Consider the following 19767-nt stretch of genomic DNA (forward strand, 5'->3'; position numbering starts at 1 on the left):
TTTTCAATGTTGACAATATATTTGTTTCTTTCAAAGAATGGTTTGAAAGAAAATGAATGCAAAAAGAAACAGGATATGGAAGGAGAATGAGGTTAGTTGATGAAGCAAAATTAAATTTTGAAGAAAAATTGAGAATACAAAAATCGATAAATAAAGAATAAAAGAGAAAGAGGAGAAAGATGGGTAAAAGGAAAAAGAAGAATAGAAGTAGAAGAATACGAAAAGGAGGATGTCAATGCCAATGAAGAACATGGCAATACTTTGCTATTAACTCCCTCCTCTACGCTACCGTCTTTAGAAACTGCACCAATCACTGCCCATCCCCCGAAGGAAGATCAGAGCAGATCGCCTTTTTTTGAGTCGTTCCTCCACAGCTTCAGCCACAACAGCATTCCCAGCAGCCGCACAATGTGGAACAACGTCAACAGCCCATCTTTCTTCTCTTTCACCAACTGTACAATCTACACATGTTGCTTCAGCCCAAACCATTCCCGCTTCACCTTCAATACTGTAAAAAGCTCTCGATTTAAGTTGTTCAGCGCATCTCACTGTCTTCACAATTTCATTATTCAAAGACTGCAGATGAGGATTTCGCAGATCAGCTTCATCACAAACATCCGGAAGCTGCTTCTGTTCGGAAGTTGTTCAGTAAAAACGATGGAAACACAAATATTTCGGTATTTCTCTTTTCAGACTTTATTCCCACAAACAACAAAAAACACTATCATCTTTTCTCCGATACAACTTCAAACACCGTCAAGATGTAATGAAAACTGCATTTCACCTCAAATTTACTTTTTCCGCACAAATTCCCCAAATAGCCACATCCCTGCAAAGTCCTTCCGAAACAGCTCTTCCCAAAACATCCTCGCCAACCACACCACCTCTTTCTTCAATTTCTACGAGAATTTCTCCCCCAATCATATATGAATAAAGTCCACATGGACCTGCCTTAGAAGCACCACGCCTTCCCACCAAGCGCCGAAGCAGCTCAAATCTACCAACATCTTCCTCTATATATTCCCTGGATCTTCGACAGCGTCCACGCCAGCTTCTGTTTAAGTCCTGTATTCAGCAGCATTAGCAGCATCTGCATCGGAATAGACGACCTCCACATTGGTGGCAACCGAAGCACATACACCATTTCGTATGCCACATACCTCAGCGACCCTGATACTGAGCTCATTAGCCGCTCCCTCTCCATCGATCCAGCAGGCAAAGACACCCTGCCCACCCCAGACAACCCTGCCCCCGATTCGCCAAGTGAAGTAACAGGCAACTCCGACTCTTTGTGGTCTTTGCAGTCTGTCGTCTGCTCAAAAAGCATGTGCAGTCGTCGCGCTACAATCATCTTCACTTCCCCTTTATTGACCTCTATTTGCGTTGCAGCTAGAATCAAATTCTCCCGTTCTCTCTTCGGATCCTCGTGCGGCAACAGCGCAATCCCATGCAGCACGCTCGCTTATTTTTCATCTGCCTTTTCACCCTCCTCTGCTTTTTCGTATATTATGCCTTAACTTCCGTTCTTCCTCCTCATGCCATCCCTGCCTCTCACATCTTTCTTCTCTGTCCTGCCTTCTCTGCCCACCAAAGTTACCCCCACCCAACCTTCTCCTCCCGCTGCTTCACCCACCCAACCAGGCGCTGCACCATCTTTTCATACGACACCTTCATTATCTTTTAATCCTGCTCTTTTGTGCAGGTGCCATCCACTGATTATCAATCGCCTCCTCGAATAGCGCCTTCTGTTTTCAGATCGACTGCTCCTGCGCTTTCGAAAGCACCATCAGCATCTTCATTTCCTTCTCCATCTTGTTTCTCTTCTGCCACACATTTGTACCCCCCAATTCTCCATACAGAAACTCTCTCCTCCACAGCTATTTGCTTCTCCCACAACACTCATCCCGCTCCCCACTTTCACAACAACCTCTTTCCCGTCGGGTCTGGCTCAAGCATTACAGTGCCGTCACATTCAAAGCTCGCTACAATCTTCTCTTGACTCTTTTCACACAGCCCCAACTACAGAATCAACAAAGCCAAAGACTGAACCTCCCCACCTCCCGCAGACGACAACGAAGAAGATATGAAAAGTGTAAACCTCAAACCACCAGTCAATGCTTGCCATCCACACTCACAACTCCTCTTTGCTGAGCACAGAACTTCTTCACTTCTCAATTCTCACACAAATCAGCTCAGCCTTCTCCTTCATCGCCACCAGCTGCTCCTGCAGCTCCTTCACCTCTGCGATGTGCTTCTCGCTCAGCTCCAGGATCTTCCTCTCTCGCATCCTTTGATCTTGTCATTCTGCTGCAGCTGCTCTACCAGCCCGTTCGCCCGCTTCGAGATCCGCTCGTCGTCCCGGATCTTCTGCAGCAGCATGTTGAACTCCTGAAGTTTCTTATCTGTCTCTCCTTCCGTCTCCTCCTTCTTCTTCTCCTTCTCCTTCACCTCTTATCGCTCATCGAGCACATACAGAGACAGAACCACATCATCATTTCTCAGCCACGCCACTTCCGGCACCCTCTCCGCTCTCTCCTCTGTCCTTCATAGAACAACCATCCGCCTTATCACTTCGTCCTCCAACTTCGTCACCACTCGCCTAGACTGCGGCAATCGCTGCACCAGCCGCGCTATCGCGGACGGCAGCAGCAACGGATCAAATAGAATGTATATCAAAAGGAATGCATTCAGATCCGTCACCATCAAGATATGTTTGCTCCACATCTTCTTTTGTGATGATTCTGCTAGTGAAGGAAAGCAAGCCATGTGACATATTTCCGCAGCGACTGCCGCAACAGCGACATGTGCATTGCACACATCCCAACAGCCTTAACCACAACAATCCGCAACCTCCTCTTGATGTTGTCCATCGCTGATGACGTGAAAAACGCAGCTACCACCGATGCCTCCGAAGTATCAACTGTCGATGCAAATGAAGATGATTGGCTTATGACCTTTAGCCTTCTCCACTTTTTTTCCACTCATCCGAATTAAAGATAAAGAAGAAAAAGACAAAGGCCTTGAGCGAAGAGAGGACTGCTGCGCTTCTCCTGTAACAAGAAGATTTTTCAGATACCCCACCACTTCTGCAGGCAGCTCTAATGGTTATGCAAACACAACATTTTCATTTATTTCAGAATGGTCAACCAGCAACAAAAGCTCGCAGTTCTCGAGCGATGAAAATAGATGGAACAGGGTTTTTTAAAAAGTTGAGTTAAAATATGAAGATAAAGATGAGTAAAAAAGCAAATGAGTAATTGGTAGCTATTAAAGATATGATTCATGATTTGATTCAAGACTTGATATACCATTTCTTTTTTGGATTTTTTATAAAAGGACATTAAATGCAAGAAATTGCAGTTGTCAATTATTTGTTTATTATAAAACTATAAATTTCTCTATGTCAACAACTTTTTTAATTTCTTTCAATTCAATGAGGACAGTATCGATGAAATTTTCTTATTTAATAATTTCTTTTCAAAATACTCAAATTAAAGCAAGAAAAAATCTATTTGTCTTTCTGCATAAGAACATATTAAAAAAGAAGTCTCCATTCGCAAAATCAAAACGTAGACTTGAACAGTTGAAATGAAAACAAAGAAATATGAACAAATAGTTCAGTTGCTTCAAAAAACAAGAAAAATATATTTAAAAACATAAATATGATATAACAGTGAAAGGAATATTTGAAATCTATTTTATTTAAACGCAATATTTGGGGATAGGGTGGCAAAACTCAATAGAATAACATTCAGCAATATATTATGGTAACGGATTTGATCAACATTTTCTGATCATTTGTGATCTGATTTTCAGATCAATTATTATTTTGTGACTTTTCAAAAAAAAATACCCATATCGAAATCTCGGAGAAATAGAATTTTGAGTTTCTTCGAGATTTCAAAAATTATTTATTCTGAGCACAAATGAAGATGTTTTGAAAGTCTCTTTCATCAAATGAGTTTGTATTGATGAGGTATATTCGAGATTATTTTTGAAATCCTAACTTTTTTCGGGTCGCTGATAATCTTGAAAATTTCAAGAAATAGAAAATAAAATTTTCATTGATATGTTTTATGCATCTCAATTGTCTCGAAAGAAAATATTTGTTGTGAAAGAAATATGAGATGTTTTTGATTGGAGTTTTCACTTTTCTGTGATCATCAACTGGCATTCAAAGTGAATATTTTAGCCGAAATTTTTCATTTGATAAATTATGATATCAAAAATAATCACCCATATTTTGAGGAAAATTATCTGAATTATTCCTCTTGCAGTTATTGTGAAATCGATCTTGTTCTGTATTTGATGAGACATCTGTATCCTTTTCAAATGAATAAAGCGGGGATTCAAAAAAACGCATATTTATTCGTGTTATCAGCTGTTTGAAAGATGGATTCATTCGTAATACAAAAACAGCTGTTTTTCTTGAGAAAATATTTATCCGGTTTTAAAACCCAGTATTTTTTTCCAAAAACAGAAAATTCATCTGAAATGTTTATTTTGTTTCAAATTTCTGGAAAGTGAAAGCCACATATTTTGATGAAATTTCTATTCGTGCTCAAGAAATATAACTGGATTGGAAATTATTAGGGTGGTTGACCTATTTGTTCATTTTTTATCCGGACAAAAATTTTTTAATAAAAATATTTCAACAAATTTTTAATATTAATTTACAGCAATTGGCACAGTTGTATATTGACGCACATGACTTCTGTTCATATACAAAATTTTATTGGCGGTGTTGCATATTTTTTGAAATGAATAATTTTTATTTTTGAAAATCCGACTTTTGATGAATTTTTCTATTTTAATAAAACGATTTGGTTCATCTTTTGCACACACAACCTATTTTTTCCATGATATAAGCAATTATGGTTATTTTTTATGCAAGCAATTTGCTCGTTTGGACTGAATAGAAATTTGTCATTTTTGAAAAATCATTGTCAATGGGTCACCTTAAAAAATATTTTTCATGAAAAGAAGGAGCATCTAACTGAAATCAACACTTGAAGTTATAAATATGACAGTAATATATAATTTCCATAAAGTTATAATTAAAAATGATTCAACATGGATTTCATAAGCATAATTTGTATTTAATTTTTACGATTATTAATGTTCAATTCTCATTTGAACAGTTACATGAAATAATAAATAACTTTTCAAAAAAACTCAACACAAAAATAACAATAAAATAAAAGATAATTTAACATTGAAAAAAACACCAATCAATAAAAAATAAAATGAAAAGACTCCAAAGTCAAACAGGAAGCAAGATTAACAAATATTCTTCAAAAATATACATTTATTCTTTTCCATCATTTTCTTCTTTTTTTCTATTACTTTTTTTTTTTGCATTGGAAATGGAATCGTTCTTTACAACATTTCATTCATTTTCAAATGCTGCTGTTGCTTCTTCATTCATGTTTATATCCCTTGAAGCTCATTTTTTTCAATTAAAGTCATTGTCATTCACCTTCTCAATGCTGAACAAGAACATCTTGTTTCAAATTCTTCACAACAAGTCAGATAACATAGGGTGGTTTTTTATCCGGACATTTTTTTTAATCCGGACATTTTTTTTTATTGGCGTATCTCACTAAATAAAAACAAAAAACAAAAAAAGCATGTTGCATCAGGTTTGAGCACGTATTAAATGTTCATACAAAAAAATTTTTTTGTCAATTTTTGTTTTTGATGAAGATCTTGAGAATTTTTAATTTATTTTTGATCATTTGTTTTGCTCGTTTTTTATCGACTCTCTTTTTCTGTCAGTTTTTAGCTACTGGACCATGAATCATTCATAATTATGTTTAATAATTTCAAATCTTTTTTGTTTTTACTTATTTTTTCACGAGTTTTTCGCATTTCATTGTTTTTGAAGAAAATTATAAAAATCTGAAAATAATGAGCTACACAATATTTATTCGATGTTTTTAGTGAGGTTCATGAAAAGATAACTACTTGCAGTAAATATGCACCACGTGAAATTTTTATAAAATGTTGCTGCTTTAGCAGTGCAAATATATTTATCATTATGACAAAATTGCTCATTTTGTTCTTGATTTAATAAAATATGACAAATAATTTCGATTTGCAATGTATTTTAATACAATTTGCATTATATTTTGGAATTATTTTTAAAAGAACAAAAAACAGAAGATTAAATATGAGTTTTTTATAATTTTCTTCAAAAACAATGAAATGCGAAAAACTCGTGAAAAAATAAGTAAAAACAAAAAAGATTTGAAATTATTAAACATAATTATGAATGATTCATGGTCCAGTAGCTAAAAACTGACAGAAAAAGAGAGTCGATAAAAAACGAGCAAAACAAATGATCAAAAATAAATTAAAAATTCTCAAGATCTTCATCAAAAACAAAAATTGACAAAAAAATTTTTTTGTATGAACATTTAATACGTGCTCAAACCTGATGCAACATGCTTTTTTTGTTTTTTGTTTTTATTTAGTGAGATACGCCAATAAAAAAAATATCCGGATTAAAAAAAATGTCCGGATAAAAAAACCACCCTACTGAAAAACCTCATTATAATTGTTTCTTCTTTATTCCCCTTCTTTCTTCTCGCTCAATTTCCACCATCATCATCGATATCAAAGAAAGGATTGGATTTTCAATCAGTATTTCTTTTTCTTCTGTTCTTTGATGGAGAGACCACATCCTTTCAAAATGCTTCAAATAAATAAATGCACTCAAAGTGAGCTGATAAAATAAGAAATGAGTGAAAGACATTGTGAGGATAAAAATTAATGAGATTTCAGACTGTGATTTGTTTGTCTTCATCATTTCTTGTGATTTTTTTTCCTTCCTCAATCAGAATGAGCTGTGAATAGGGTGCAAATTTTATCTTGACCTCAAAAATTTATCTCAACCCTTTTTTTTGAAACTTATTTTTGCTTTTATAATTTGTTAAAAGGCTAAAAATAAAAACAAAATAAATAAACTTCTTGATATTTTTGTTTTTCAGAATTCTATTGAAAAAAATTTTGAAATTTTTATTTTCAAAAAACTATTTTTATTTTTTATAATTTTAGGACACAGATCAAAGACTTGCTGGCTGTGAAACCAATATTTCATTCTGAACGTTTTAAGCCACAGCATCAGCATTCCACGTTCCTATATTTCTATTTTAACTTATTTTTAACATTTTCAATTTAATTTTTGACCTTTTTTTCTCATTTCACTGTTTTTACTTAAAACACGATTTTTTATATAAACAAGTGTTTGTGTCAAATTTTATAAAAATGAAAAAATTACACAAAGTCTTAATTATCGTTCATTTGTATTAAGCATTGAAATGAAAAGGAACTTTTCAAAAATATAAACTAAAAAGCAAGTATATATGATTTTTTTGATATTTTGATTACTAAACATATACAAACAAATAATTATTTCAACATACAAGAATCGTTTTATTTTAATATTTTTTAATAAAACATTTCATTCAATTCAAAAACAAACGAATACATATCCCAGAAATCGTGTTTTTTAAAGAAATGAATGAAATGAGAAAAAGTGTTAAAAAAACAAGTTGAGAAAGTTAAAAACAAGTTCAACTTATTAAAAATAAACGATGCATTATGATATGAAAGCTTAAAGCTTCTGACAAAAAATATTCGCTGGAAAAGAAGCAAGTCAATGATCAAAACATAAAATTATTATAATCCTCGATCTTTTTGTAAAAAATGAAATATTGAAAAAAAAAATACAGAATAAGGAAATAAAAACATTTCAAACATTTCTGGTTATTTTTTATTAATCGCAGGCTTGTATAAAGCTAAAAGCATGGCAAAAAAGAAAAAGGTCTAGATAAAGAAAAAAGGTCAAGATAAAATTATAGCCCTATTTCATTTTGAGATTACCGTTTGAAGATCAACAGAAGAAGGAGAAAGAAATTCGTTTCTGGCTGAGAAGCTGCAAAAAAACAAGCCAATGAACAAGAGAAACCCTTATTTTCTTGCCATTCATGTTTATCCCATGAAATCCAACATTTATTTGTGAGGTTTTGATTTCCCTTCTTCATTCAATGAGATGAGATAGAAAGCTGGAAAACAAGGGAAGATGTTGAAGAACATAAAACTTCCCCAAAGAGAAGAGATAATGCTGCGACTGAAGATGAATGATCTTGTGATTATTGATTTTTTTGGTTGAAACTTCAGGAAGAATGTGTAATTTGAGGGAGAGTTTTGAAGAAGGAAAGAAGAAGAAGAAAGTGAAGAAAATGAAGAAGTTGTTGAAGTTTTCTTTTTTTGCTGCTTCATTTCATCAAAATGAAGTCGGATGAAAAATAAAAATAAAAATTAAAATAAAATAATAATCCTCAAATGATGGATTGTTTTCGATTTTGTGAAATGAGAAAAAAGAAAAAGAAAAAGAAAAAGAAATTGAAATAGAAAAAGAAAAAGAATTAATATGAGTCACAAAATTCAAGGTGTTTCCTCAAAAATCCACAAAATAATCTGAAATATTCAACGATAATTCTTTGAAATAGTTTCTGTTCAGAAAATCCAACTTTTTATGAAAGCATGCGATGACATCTTCGTATCCTTCTTCTTCCAGCTTTTCAAAAACCTTCCTTTTCGTTGCCTTTCTTTTCACTTCCAAGGCTTCGTCATCATCCTTCAATTTCAACCGCCTCGAAATGTCCAAAAGGCATTTCATACAGCTCTCCAAAAAATAGTCATCCAACGTCAGCCCCTGAATCTCCTCCAAAATGAGATCAAAAGCTCCGCCTTTCATCAACATATCAACTTCATATTTTCTGTTCCTCGCTGCACATCCAAACACACAAATGCATTGTCTCCCAATTTCTCGGTATTTCTCCTTTCCAACTCGGAATATCTCAGCAATGCCCCCCCAAAACCCCACAATACTCTTCATTCCACAATTTGCATTTCCCAAAGAAATCCCCAAACGCTTCAAGCCATCTCATCAAAAGAAAGTCTTCTTCTCTTTCCTTTTTCTCCTTTTTGCCTGCCAATCCACACATTTTGCCAGCTCTTCCAGCTCTCTCCCTGTCGCTTTCGCAAAATGCCGTTCATTCGCAACAGCGCCGTACAAATTTTCATTGAAACGCAATCTGCGCATCTCAAATTTCCAAGCTGAAACATACGCAAGATGAGTGAGGTTGTGGTGCTCATGATGGTATTCCACAATTTCTTTGATCTCGTCGAAGAACAATTCTTCTGGAATTTCCTTTGAAAAATATAAAAATAAATAAAAATAAATAAATAAATAAAAATAAAAATAAAAATGGCTGTTCTCACACAAATCTTTCGTGAATATTGCTCAAAGCCAACAAAGCCATTTCCACCTCTTTTTGCGCCTCCTCGCTCTCCTCCTTGTTCGATGCAGCCTTCAGAAGACATGGCACACAAATCAACACCAAATACGTATTGAATCTGTCATTCAGCAAAAGATAGATTTCGCAAGCATCAACAAGAAGCCTTTCGTCTTTTTCTTCTTTCTTCTCTTCTTCTTCAGATATCATCGTTTCAAGTCTTCCATTCAAAGTGCATTCTGCAAAGTCATGGATCATTGCATGTCTCAGCACTTTGCAGCTGCTGAAGCGCATTGGGCATTTCAAACACGCATTCTCAACGTTTATTCTCTTTCTTTTCATCACTTTGTTGATGTTGTTGAAACATGCCTTCTGAGAAGACGGAATAGAATTCCTCGTTGCTCATCTCTTCCATCACCCCATTCATTTCTTCAATTTTCGCTTTTTGCTCTTCCTCATTGCTCCGTTCAACTTCAGAAAACAACCCTGAACAAAAATAATCATAAAAATCATAAAAACAGAAATGCAATCAGCAAGAATTCGAATGCAGCAATGAATGCAAACTCATTAATTTTTGAGTGCCATCTTTCGCCTGCATTTTCTGACGAGCTTTGTATTCTGAAAACTGCACCATTTGGACGTTCACGTTGAACGAGAACATGTTTGGAGAGGAGAAAATTGTCAAAAATAAAAATAAGAATTGCAATGAAAATACGTGCGTTCACCCCTTCCTCATTCGCTTTGACATTTTCGGAAAGGAATGAATCAACAAAAAATAATAATGGCTATTTTGTGAGTATTATTTGTATTTTTCAAATATTTCTTCACGAAATGAGAAGTCGGTGAATCGACATTAACGGCAGGACTTGAAATATTATTTTCTGTTTCGACATGGATGAACGAAAAGACATTCCCAACGATGAAATTTTGTCTGATTATTTTTGACAATTGGATGGCCGGGGGGAATACAACAATTTTGTTAATAGCGAAAAAGACGTAGTGTATGTAATTTTTATTGTTCTGCTTGTTGTGAAGATATTTCCATCTGTATCCTTTCCAAAGCCCAAGAATCAGAATCATTGTCAAAATGACCAATCCCATCTTTGGATAGCAACACGATGTGAATGGAGCTGATTATTGAATAGCAATTAGGAAATAAATGAAGTTGCGCAATATACATGATTTTTATGATTTTTAATCGGAACAAGAGATGAAAACAAATTCGACTTATAGATTTATAAAAAAAGAAGAAAAATAAGATGGAATTCGACTGGAATCGAACATCAGACCAAATGGAGCATTTCTTTGGAACATAAGTCATGAGAACAGTTTCCGGTGTATTTTTGACAAATAAAATTGCAACTGTGCCGAAGAAGAGGCATTTATCGAGATGAAAAGGAAAGAAAGCAACGCCAAACAATGAAACAAGAAGTTATCTTCATCAATGGAAGTGAGACCGCAGTTTCAACTTTTAGAAAGGATTTACCTGCTTTTTGTGAATTTTTTTGAAAGCGAAGCCCAACCTTTCGTGGTGGAGCTTCAGAAGCTAGAAAGATGAAGATCTACAGCTTCTGTTTCAGCCCATGTTTCGAAAACAACAAAACGAGAATTGCACCAAATATATTCCATCTTGCTCCGTAAAGACACTTGCAAAAAAAAATCATTCAAAAAGCTTTCTTGGCTGTCTTTATTGTTTGAACTTCACATCCAACTTTTGAAGATTTGAATTTTCGAGGTTATTCTTCCGTTTCCATATTGCCTCATTTATTGACTTTTGAAGAGGTTTCGATGCTTTATTTGATGACATCTTCTAATTCTCCTTAACTTTTATTTTATTTTATTTTATTTTTTTTTGGTTATTCGAAGCAGAGGACAGACACTGAACATTTGCCGGAATTTGCATCTTCGTATTCTTCTTCTTCTCCAACAAAAAAATTCATTTGAATAAATTTTTCAAAGCGAAGAAACTGCAAATCAGAAGCTTCTTTCGATTGTTCAATTTTCTTCAAAAGCCCAGTGACTTCACAAACTGTATATTTATCGCGCAATACACGAACAACCAACAAGAACACATCAGCCAATTTCAAAGTCTTGCATTTGCGATTTTCTTGTACCAAACTTGTATCTTTGATGCTCAATATGCCTCGATGAAATCAATTCTTTTGAAATGAACCTTCGAGTTAGAAAATCCAATGTTCAGTCTTTCTGCCATTTCTTTTTCAAGATAATAAGTCATTGAAATTTCTGTTTTTTTCTCAACAAGAATTTCAGAACAGGCAAATTGATTCAGAGAATATGAGAAAACTGGTCAAAGCGATGATGATGACTTGTTTCAAATGAATGGTGTGTTTTTTCATGTTGAATGGCAGAATGTCTTTTTTGTTCTTTCTCCTTTGTTCTTTGATTGATCTCAAATTGTCTGTTTTCAGAAAAAGTAAAAATGGAGAGAATATCCTCAACAATCTGGGGGTGAGCGCATCATTGCATCAGACCTTCGCTGTCTGTCTCTGCTCTCCATTTCCGCGTTCTTCCTTTCTGCTTCACATTCAGCTTTGTGTGGAAAAAAACAGGAAATGTCATCTCCCATTTGAACGGAATATTTGACAACAACGAAAGTGATCTGCTGAAATCGATTCTTTCTTCTGAGCAGCGTTGAAGAATCTTCATTCTTTTTTGAAGGGAATATTTTGTGAATGCCACTCAACCGATGGATTCGTCAAAATCTTTTTTTGTTCTGTTCTTTTCTGTTCAGAAGTTTTGACGAAAAGACAGCCATACAGATGAAATGACCTCTATCAGCAGAAAAGAAGCTTTATTCAGACAGAACACAAGGAATAATAAATGAGAAAAGAAACAGCATTGGAGTTGAGTACAAAGATGGATTCGATGAAAAATCGATGGAACATTGAATAGAATTAATTTTGTGAAAAGGCAAACGTTTCAATTCAAACGACAGGTATTTCTCATTCTTTCTTTCTTCATGGTCTGAATTTGATGTTTTAATTTTGCACTTTGATCAAATATGAAACACATATTTTTTTCTTTTTCAGTGAAACCAGAATATATTTCTGGGGATGAGCTTGCACATGTTTTTATTTGCACACTTGCTTCTTGTGGCCGTGTTCAAATGTCAAAGGTTCATTGGAGTTTCTTCATCAAGATATGAAGATTTTGGCAGAAATTGTGATAATCGCGATTTCATCATTGATCCGGATCGAATCATTGAACAAGATGAGCATTATCCCACAAACAACAATGATTATAATTTGTGTGAGCGAAGTGTATTATTTGGAGCAGAAAGACAGCAGTCAGGAATTTCAATAGTGATAAATGCATTTTTTGGATTCTACAATTCTTCAGTTGGACTGAAAAATGTGGCACTTGAACATTCTTTCTCGCCATGCGTGCTTATAACAGAATACTCAACTCTCATGATGGACTCCTGTATTTCCCACCAAAAGTCAGGTTCTCCTTTTCATCTTCAAAGCGGATCAATTAACATGGAAAACATGAGTGTGATTCCTCAAATGAATATTTATTCTGGAAGTCTCCTATTTTCATCTGATCACAAGAATTCCGTCATTTTGAGAAATTCCATCATTGCTAACCTGGTTGTCTCGTCATCAGACTATTTCCTATTGTCTGGAAAGAGCCAAAGTGAACAGATTGATAATTGTGCCTTCAGGAACATGTCTGTGAAATATAACACGAATAGCGGTCATTTTGCGGAGCATTCATGTTTTGGAAGTTCAATGGAGAACTGCCTCATTTATTCGTGTGTGAATGCCTTTGAAGGAGGGATCTCGAGTGGATCCTATTCTTCACAAGAGTTTATCTGCAAAAACACAACAACAAACTTTGGGAAGAGAGAAATGAATGCTTTTCAGAAAAAAGAACGAATGGACACAACGGAAGGCCAATTCTTTTCATTGTGTGAATGGGTTGACTGCACAGCACCCCAAGGAGGAGCTCTTTATGTTCATGATAATTCAACTGCAATTCTGACTGTTGAAAATTCTTCATTCGCGAGATGCAATGCTTCCTCGACAAAAGGGGGAGGAATATATGCATTGAAAATTGCAGAGTGCATTGTGACCCATACAACGTTTGTGCAATGCTCAGCAGCAACTCCTTTATATTATGGAGGAGGGGGAATTCAATTGCAATATGTTTATGCTCAATCCATTGTTGAAGATTGCTTATTCAACAAATGCTCTTCTGGTGATGATGGCGGGGCAATGGATCTGCGCGAAACCAAAACTCAAAGGCAAAAACATTGCATTATTAATTCAGTCTTTGAATTTTGCAGAGCAAATAGTTCTGACAGCCTGGCAGGAGCAATTAATCATTGGGAATGCAATGATCAAATTATTCTGACAAATTGCTTATTCCGCAATTGCTATTCTATGTGCGGAGGGGGTGCCGTAACAATTACAATTAATTCAAAAAATAATGGAATATTATTTTTCTATTGCTTTTTTCACAACAACACATGTGAGAAAGGAGGACATGACATTGTTCTTCAGGGATCTACAGCAAATAATATTGATTCCACCTGTTTCTCGACCAGGGAAACAGATAATAGAGTGAGCACAAAATATGGCTCAATTGATGATCGCAGCGAATGGCTTCGAAATGATTTTGGAATAATCAGATTTGTTTCTTCAACTGATTCAAAACAAAAAGGAGTTGATACATATGCATGTGGAATGGATAAAAGCTATCCATGCAACACTATCAGCCATTGCTTGACTCAACTTATTCCTAACCATGTGACTATCATCGAGATGCTCACAGGAACAATCAAAGAGGCGCAGAGTGTGGACTGCAGTTCCAACACTTACACAATATATGGCCAAAGTGATATGAGCACAGCAATCCAAACAGAATTTGAAGAATCAAGCTTATCTCTTTTTTCAGTCTCAACAGGCACCTTGACCATCAATGACCTTATTTTTGTGCATGACTCAGCATATCAAAATAACCGTGGGTCAAGGCTGTTTGAGATTACAGGAGCAGGAGAGCTGAGAATAAGTGCGCTAAACATATCTGCTGGAAGCGCTCACTCGGTACAAACAGCATTCACCGCAGAGCTGATAAATATTCAGGGTGGTATCTTTCAGATGAATAATGTGAACTGGGCACAGACTATCTCTTCAACTTCGTTGTTTTCGCTTTCTTCAGCTAATGGAATTTCATTGATTCTTTCTGAATGCACCTTTGATGGGATCGAGAGAACAAACAGTGGAGCGGCTGTGACGTCGTTTTCCAACGACAAGGTTAACATTGATCTGGACTCTTGTTCATTTTCAGAATGTGGAAGCAGAACATCGTCTGATGGAGGGTCAATGATGCTTTGTGTTGGGAATGAAAATGAAGTGAAAGTGAAAGGCGGTAATTTTGATGGATGCTATTGCTCAACATCCAATGGTCTTGGGGGAGGAATTCTTCTTCGATTGATGAATGAAAATCCCAATATCCTGATTTCTTCTTCCTTTGGCACAAACACAGCCAAGTGGGGAAAAGATGTTTTTGTCAATTCACCCAATCTGGAAGCAATTGCCAATCCTCAAAAGATCTCGTGTGTGACAGCCACTTTGGATTCTTTTGACAAAGTGAGAGGATATGACAATGGAAACAACAGTGTTGCCATCCCTCTCTGCATCTATCTCCTTCCCACCCCAGAAGAAATTCATGTGAGCAACACCGAGGCATCTGACCATTCTCACTGTGGAATTGTCCAATTCCCTTGCCTGACAATGAAGCACTCACTCACTCGTCAAACAGAAACAAGGAAAGTTGTTGTGAATGGAATGATTGAGATGAGCGATGAATTGGCCTTCTCTGATCAAAAGCATGAAATCAGAGGAAACGATGATCAAAGTGGTTTGACAGTCTCTGATGCAAGCGAGACATCAAATTCAGCGATGATAACAACAAGTGTCGAAACAGAATTATCAATGCTTATCTTCTCTCTTCCTCCTTCTCTTTCATCACACTCCACTTTTGTTTCTTCTTCTTCGCAACTGACTTTGTCTCATTGTTCTCTTTCTCTTCAAAATCCTTCATCAGAAATGTCATTTCTATTCTTATCTGTTGAGTCTGGAACGTTGACCATTGAATCGTTTTCTGCTTCATCAATTGATTTGAGAAGAAATTCATTGATCTTATTATCAGGAAGTTGCACAGATAGCGAGCTCATGAATACTCCCTGGTTGAACATGACGAAATGCAATTTCACAGAAATTGAAAGGGAAGCTGGAAGTGGAGGGTGTGTGAGCATTGACAACAGCAATGATGAAAAGGCAAAATCACAAATAAACATTGAAGAATGTGAATTTGATGGATGCTCTGTGCTTGCTGATGAAAGCAGAGGAGGGGCCGTTGATGCTCAGTTGAAAGGGAATACTCAATTGAATATTATTTCATGCACATTCACAGGATGCACAGCACCAGCTGGAGAAGGGAAGATTGGGTTTGGGGGAGGAATGGCACTGAAGCTGATTGATGACTATTCTACGTTCATAATATCATCACCTGTTTTTGATTTTGATAAGCCAAATATTGCGAGACATGGAAATAATCTTTTTGTTGAATCATCCAACTTGACAAAGAGCATCACAAATGCCTCTCTTCCATTTGTATTTGAACATCTGGCAGATATTTCATTGGATTCAATGAGCGGCTTTGATGGGAATGACACAATGAATGCCATTCCACTGGTGTATTTCTGGAGAACATTTGGTTCGGAAATATTCATTGGAGGTGAAGGTTGCGATGTGTGTGTCTGTGGGCTTTCTGATTATCCTTGCCAATCAATCGATTATTCTCTGTCCAAAATCCAAGGAAGAAATGAAAAGAATATTAACATCATTGGAAAAGGAGTTCTCCAAAAAAGTGTTGATGTGAGTGGAATATCAGTGAAATCGGATGAGAGCAGCATGTGCTCGTTGGAATGTCTCTCTTCATTTGAAGGAGCAGAGGAAGCAGCAATGAAGACTCAAGGCATCACAAATCTCGAACTGATTCGCTTTGTTATTCCATCTTCATTTGCAAGTGGAGTGAATGTTCTGATCCATGTTGGATCAAGTGAAGGACTGTTGACTCTGAAAGACTGCTCATTCACCAAAAATGAAGAAAGCAGAGAAGAAACAATGAATTACGGGCTGATCAAGGCAGATGGAGGAACAGTTCAATTGGACATTGTTTCAATGCAATCACTCAGCTTTTCAAAAGATGTAATTTCTGTGTTGTCAACAACGATATTGAACATCAGAAATCTGACGATGAAGAATATTGAGCTGGATGGATCAAGCGGATTGAGCATATCAAAGAGTTCAAGAAGAGAAAATAATGAAATTGAGCATGATGTTGTTATTGGGTGGAGCGTGTTTGAAGAAGTTGCCCAGAACACAACAGATAATATTCCCATCATTCGAAATGAGAATGATGTTGAGCCATTGAAAATAGAGATTCGAAACACAGCGATGAAGAAGTGTGGTGGAACAAGGTGTGGAAAGGGTGGAGGGATGTTTTGTGTGTTGAATGAGGGAGGAAACTTTGACTGCTCATTTTGCACGATTTCTGAGTGCTTCTGCTCGACCACAGGAAGAGGCGGGTGGCTGTTTCTGGAGTGCACTTCGACAGTTGAACATCCTCTGAAGTTTGTTCTCTCAAATATCACCTTCAAAGACAACACTGCATCGAAGGGAAGAGATGTGTATGTGAGATGTCACTCAATCGAAAAGCAAATAGTTGATGAACAATTCTTGCTGGATTTCAGAGCGCCGTTTGTGAAAGATCTTGCGGTGTGGGGTTGCACAACAGACTCGTTTGAAGGAGAAGAAGATCTTCTGCTGAGAGTCGTGAAATATCTGAGCGAGACGATCTTTGTATCTTCTGTTTCTGAAAATCACAAAAATAGCAAGCAATGTGGAGAGTTCAGCATGCCTTGCCAATCACTGGATGTTGGAGTGCAACACATCATTCCTTCATCGTATTCGCAGCTGTTGATCTCGAAGGAGACAGTTATTGTTGGGGAATGCGAAGCAATGGATTTGATCGTCCGCTCATTGCAATCTTCCTCAGCTGCTCTGGTCCATCTGAACTCAACAATGAATATCAATGAGAGAAATCTGATCACAACCTCAGAGACTGTTCGGATTGAAAAATTGAAATTCAATTTTGGTCAGTCATTTTCATATTCTGGAAGTTCAATCATCCATGAAGCAAGTGGCCAGCTGTCTCTTTCATCTATTGATTTCTCTTCGGCTGGGGAGTCAAAAGGAATTCAATTTGTTATTCTCAATTCAACGTTGCTGAGCATCGAAAATGGAATTCTTCATGTTGACAACTGCTCAGTGTCACTCCTTTCATTCAAAAAACCTTCATTTCTGTTCAGTGGCAAAGAGATATCATTGGCAAATGTGAAACTGGAAAACATTGAATCAACATCAAATGTGTTTGAGATTGCTGACTGCAAAGAAGTTGTATTCAATGGAATATCAGCTGATGGAGTGAGTCTATCTGAGGGTTGTGTCTTTTCAATAAACGAAAAGACTTCAGGGACTGTTTCTGTTGGAAGCTCCTCATTCAACAACTGTTCAAGGAATTCGGAAGGAGCTTCTGTTTTCTCTGTTTCTTCATCCTCTGCTCAAATAGATCCGTCTAATTGCTCTTGTTCAAGCTGTCATTCTCTCTCTGAAACAGGAAGCGTTATGGAAGTTAATAACTCAACAGATATTTCAATGAGTCTGTGTCTATTTGATGGAGAACTTGAAGAAGAAAATGAAAACGAGAACAGAAATGAATTCAAAGAGATGTGCAAATGGAATGGGTCAGTTGTGGATGTTCAATCCAGCAATGTTGGGATGAAAGACACAACAATCAGCAACTCGAAAAAAGGAGGGCTTTCATTGTCAGGTGGAAGTGTGGAGATATATGATGGGAGATTTGAGAACAACAACCCGTCGATGGTGAATTATGGATCGGCACGAAGAAACATTCTGTGTGGAGACTCAGGAAGATTGAGGGTTGTGAGCTTGAAGGGAGGGGATGGATTGGAGAAAAATACCTCTTTGTGGATATTGGATGAAGGATGCACACTGGAAGGGATTGCAGGAGAAAGAGCATCTCCCTTTTTCATCCCGAGGGTGGAGAGTGTGTCATCGGAAAAGTCAGCGGAGGTGGTGAATGTTGTGTTCAGAGGATCAGTTCTCCTTCCATGCAACCTCTCATTCAAGACAGTTGCAGCAGTTGGGGATGAGGAGGTGGTTGAGAAATATTCGTTTGACGAAAGTGGTTTCATATCAAAGAAGAGGTGCGGGTCTGTTCCTGCCAAGACAGTTGAAGGGGTGGCAAGTGAAGCAGAAGTGAGGGTGTGTATTCTGTTTGGGAGTGCTGATTCTCCATCAGCCACTGATTCTTTCGTTCTGAAGAACAGGAGAATCCAAAACAAGTGGAGATGAAAGGATTGCTGAAGGAGGAAAGAAAGAAAGATCGATATGGCCAATTATTGTGATTGCACTTGTTGTGATTTTGTTGATTGTTCTGATTGTTTCAATTATTGATGATGAAACTCTCTAAAAATGAGAACGAAGATCTGAGAAAGTGAATGATCAGGATCAAAGGATTGAGATGATGGGAGGAGATGCAGCCTGGGAAGAGTGGCGAAGAGCCGAGCGAGAGGCAGAGAAGAAGAATGAAGAAAAGATTAAGAAGAGAATGTATGAGGAAAGCCTTGGATGAGATGTGCATCTTCTGTCAAGCCTCTGAGCTCTTTCTTCATGATGATTCTGAATGGATTCAGAAAGTTGATGAATTGAATAAAGTTGATGTGATCGAATCTTCTGAGTATTTGGAAAGAATCACACCATATAGATTCCACTTCAAAAATGATGAGAAGAGAGGATCTGTGCCAACCCCTCATGGATGTCGAATCTGGTGGATGCCATGGCCTGCTCATCTCCTCATGAGAAGCTGACTTTGGATTTGAGAGAAAGTTTGTTTGTGGAAGAAAGAAGTTATGTGAGCACCTTGGCATCCAATTTAAACAGATTTCTTATCTGAAAATAGTCCACAATAAATTCACACGAAATTCTTTGTTTATCTGTAAATTATCAAACAAATTAAATTGTATGCCAAGGTGCTCACATAACTTCTCTCTTTCTGCTGCACAAACCAGGAAATAAATGCTTTGATAAAAAATCAAAAGTCTGTTTGAAGGCTTTCAAAGATGTCCTTTGCTCCCAGCGAGAGTGTTTGTGGAAAGTCAGGGAAAAAAAGTCAGCTACATATCTCATCCATGTGTTTTGCATTGATTACTCAAGTCAGAGAGATTTCCTTCATTTTCTTTTTTATCTTCCTTGTGCTGTTGCTCCATCACTCCTGTTGCATTTTTTCATGCTTCCACCATTCATAAACCATATTTCCATGTGGGAGGATTAATCAGCAACTTTGTCAG

The 19767-nt window shown here is 36.6% G+C and overlaps 4 protein-coding genes across 4 annotated transcripts; 1 reads left to right on the forward strand and 3 right to left on the reverse strand.

Annotated features, from left to right (window-relative positions):
* MONOS_10782 (uncharacterized protein) lies at window positions 1–924 on the reverse strand (the record flags this gene model as incomplete). Its single annotated transcript, XM_067863259.1, has 2 exons — window positions 1–630; window positions 796–924. The coding sequence occupies 2 exons, from the start codon at window positions 922–924 to the stop codon at window positions 295–297; spliced, it is 465 nt and encodes a 154-aa protein (XP_067727241.1). The 3' UTR covers window positions 1–294.
* A 73-nt stretch (window positions 925–997) lies between these two features.
* Window positions 998–1327, reverse strand: MONOS_10783 (uncharacterized protein; the record flags this gene model as incomplete). The annotated part of the gene is made up of 1 exon (XM_067863260.1): window positions 998–1327. The coding sequence occupies one exon, from the start codon at window positions 1325–1327 to the stop codon at window positions 998–1000; it is 330 nt and encodes a 109-aa protein (XP_067727242.1).
* A 7629-nt stretch (window positions 1328–8956) lies between these two features.
* On the reverse strand, window positions 8957–9599 carry MONOS_10784 (uncharacterized protein; the record flags this gene model as incomplete). The annotated part of the gene is made up of 2 exons (XM_067863261.1): window positions 8957–9220; window positions 9294–9599. The coding sequence occupies 2 exons, from the start codon at window positions 9597–9599 to the stop codon at window positions 8957–8959; spliced, it is 570 nt and encodes a 189-aa protein (XP_067727243.1).
* Window positions 9600–12994: 3395 nt separating this feature from the next.
* Window positions 12995–18772, forward strand: MONOS_10785 (uncharacterized protein; the record flags this gene model as incomplete). The annotated part of the gene is made up of 1 exon (XM_067863262.1): window positions 12995–18772. One exon carries the CDS (start codon window positions 12995–12997, stop codon window positions 18770–18772), a length of 5778 nt encoding a protein of 1925 aa, XP_067727244.1.
* Window positions 18773–19767: the final 995 nt, after the last annotated feature.

This window comes from Monocercomonoides exilis (assembly GCF_001643675.1).
Source record: "Monocercomonoides exilis strain PA203 chromosome Unknown scaffold23-1346700, whole genome shotgun sequence".
In the NCBI taxonomy this organism is placed as follows: Eukaryota; Preaxostyla; order Oxymonadida; family Polymastigidae; genus Monocercomonoides; species Monocercomonoides exilis.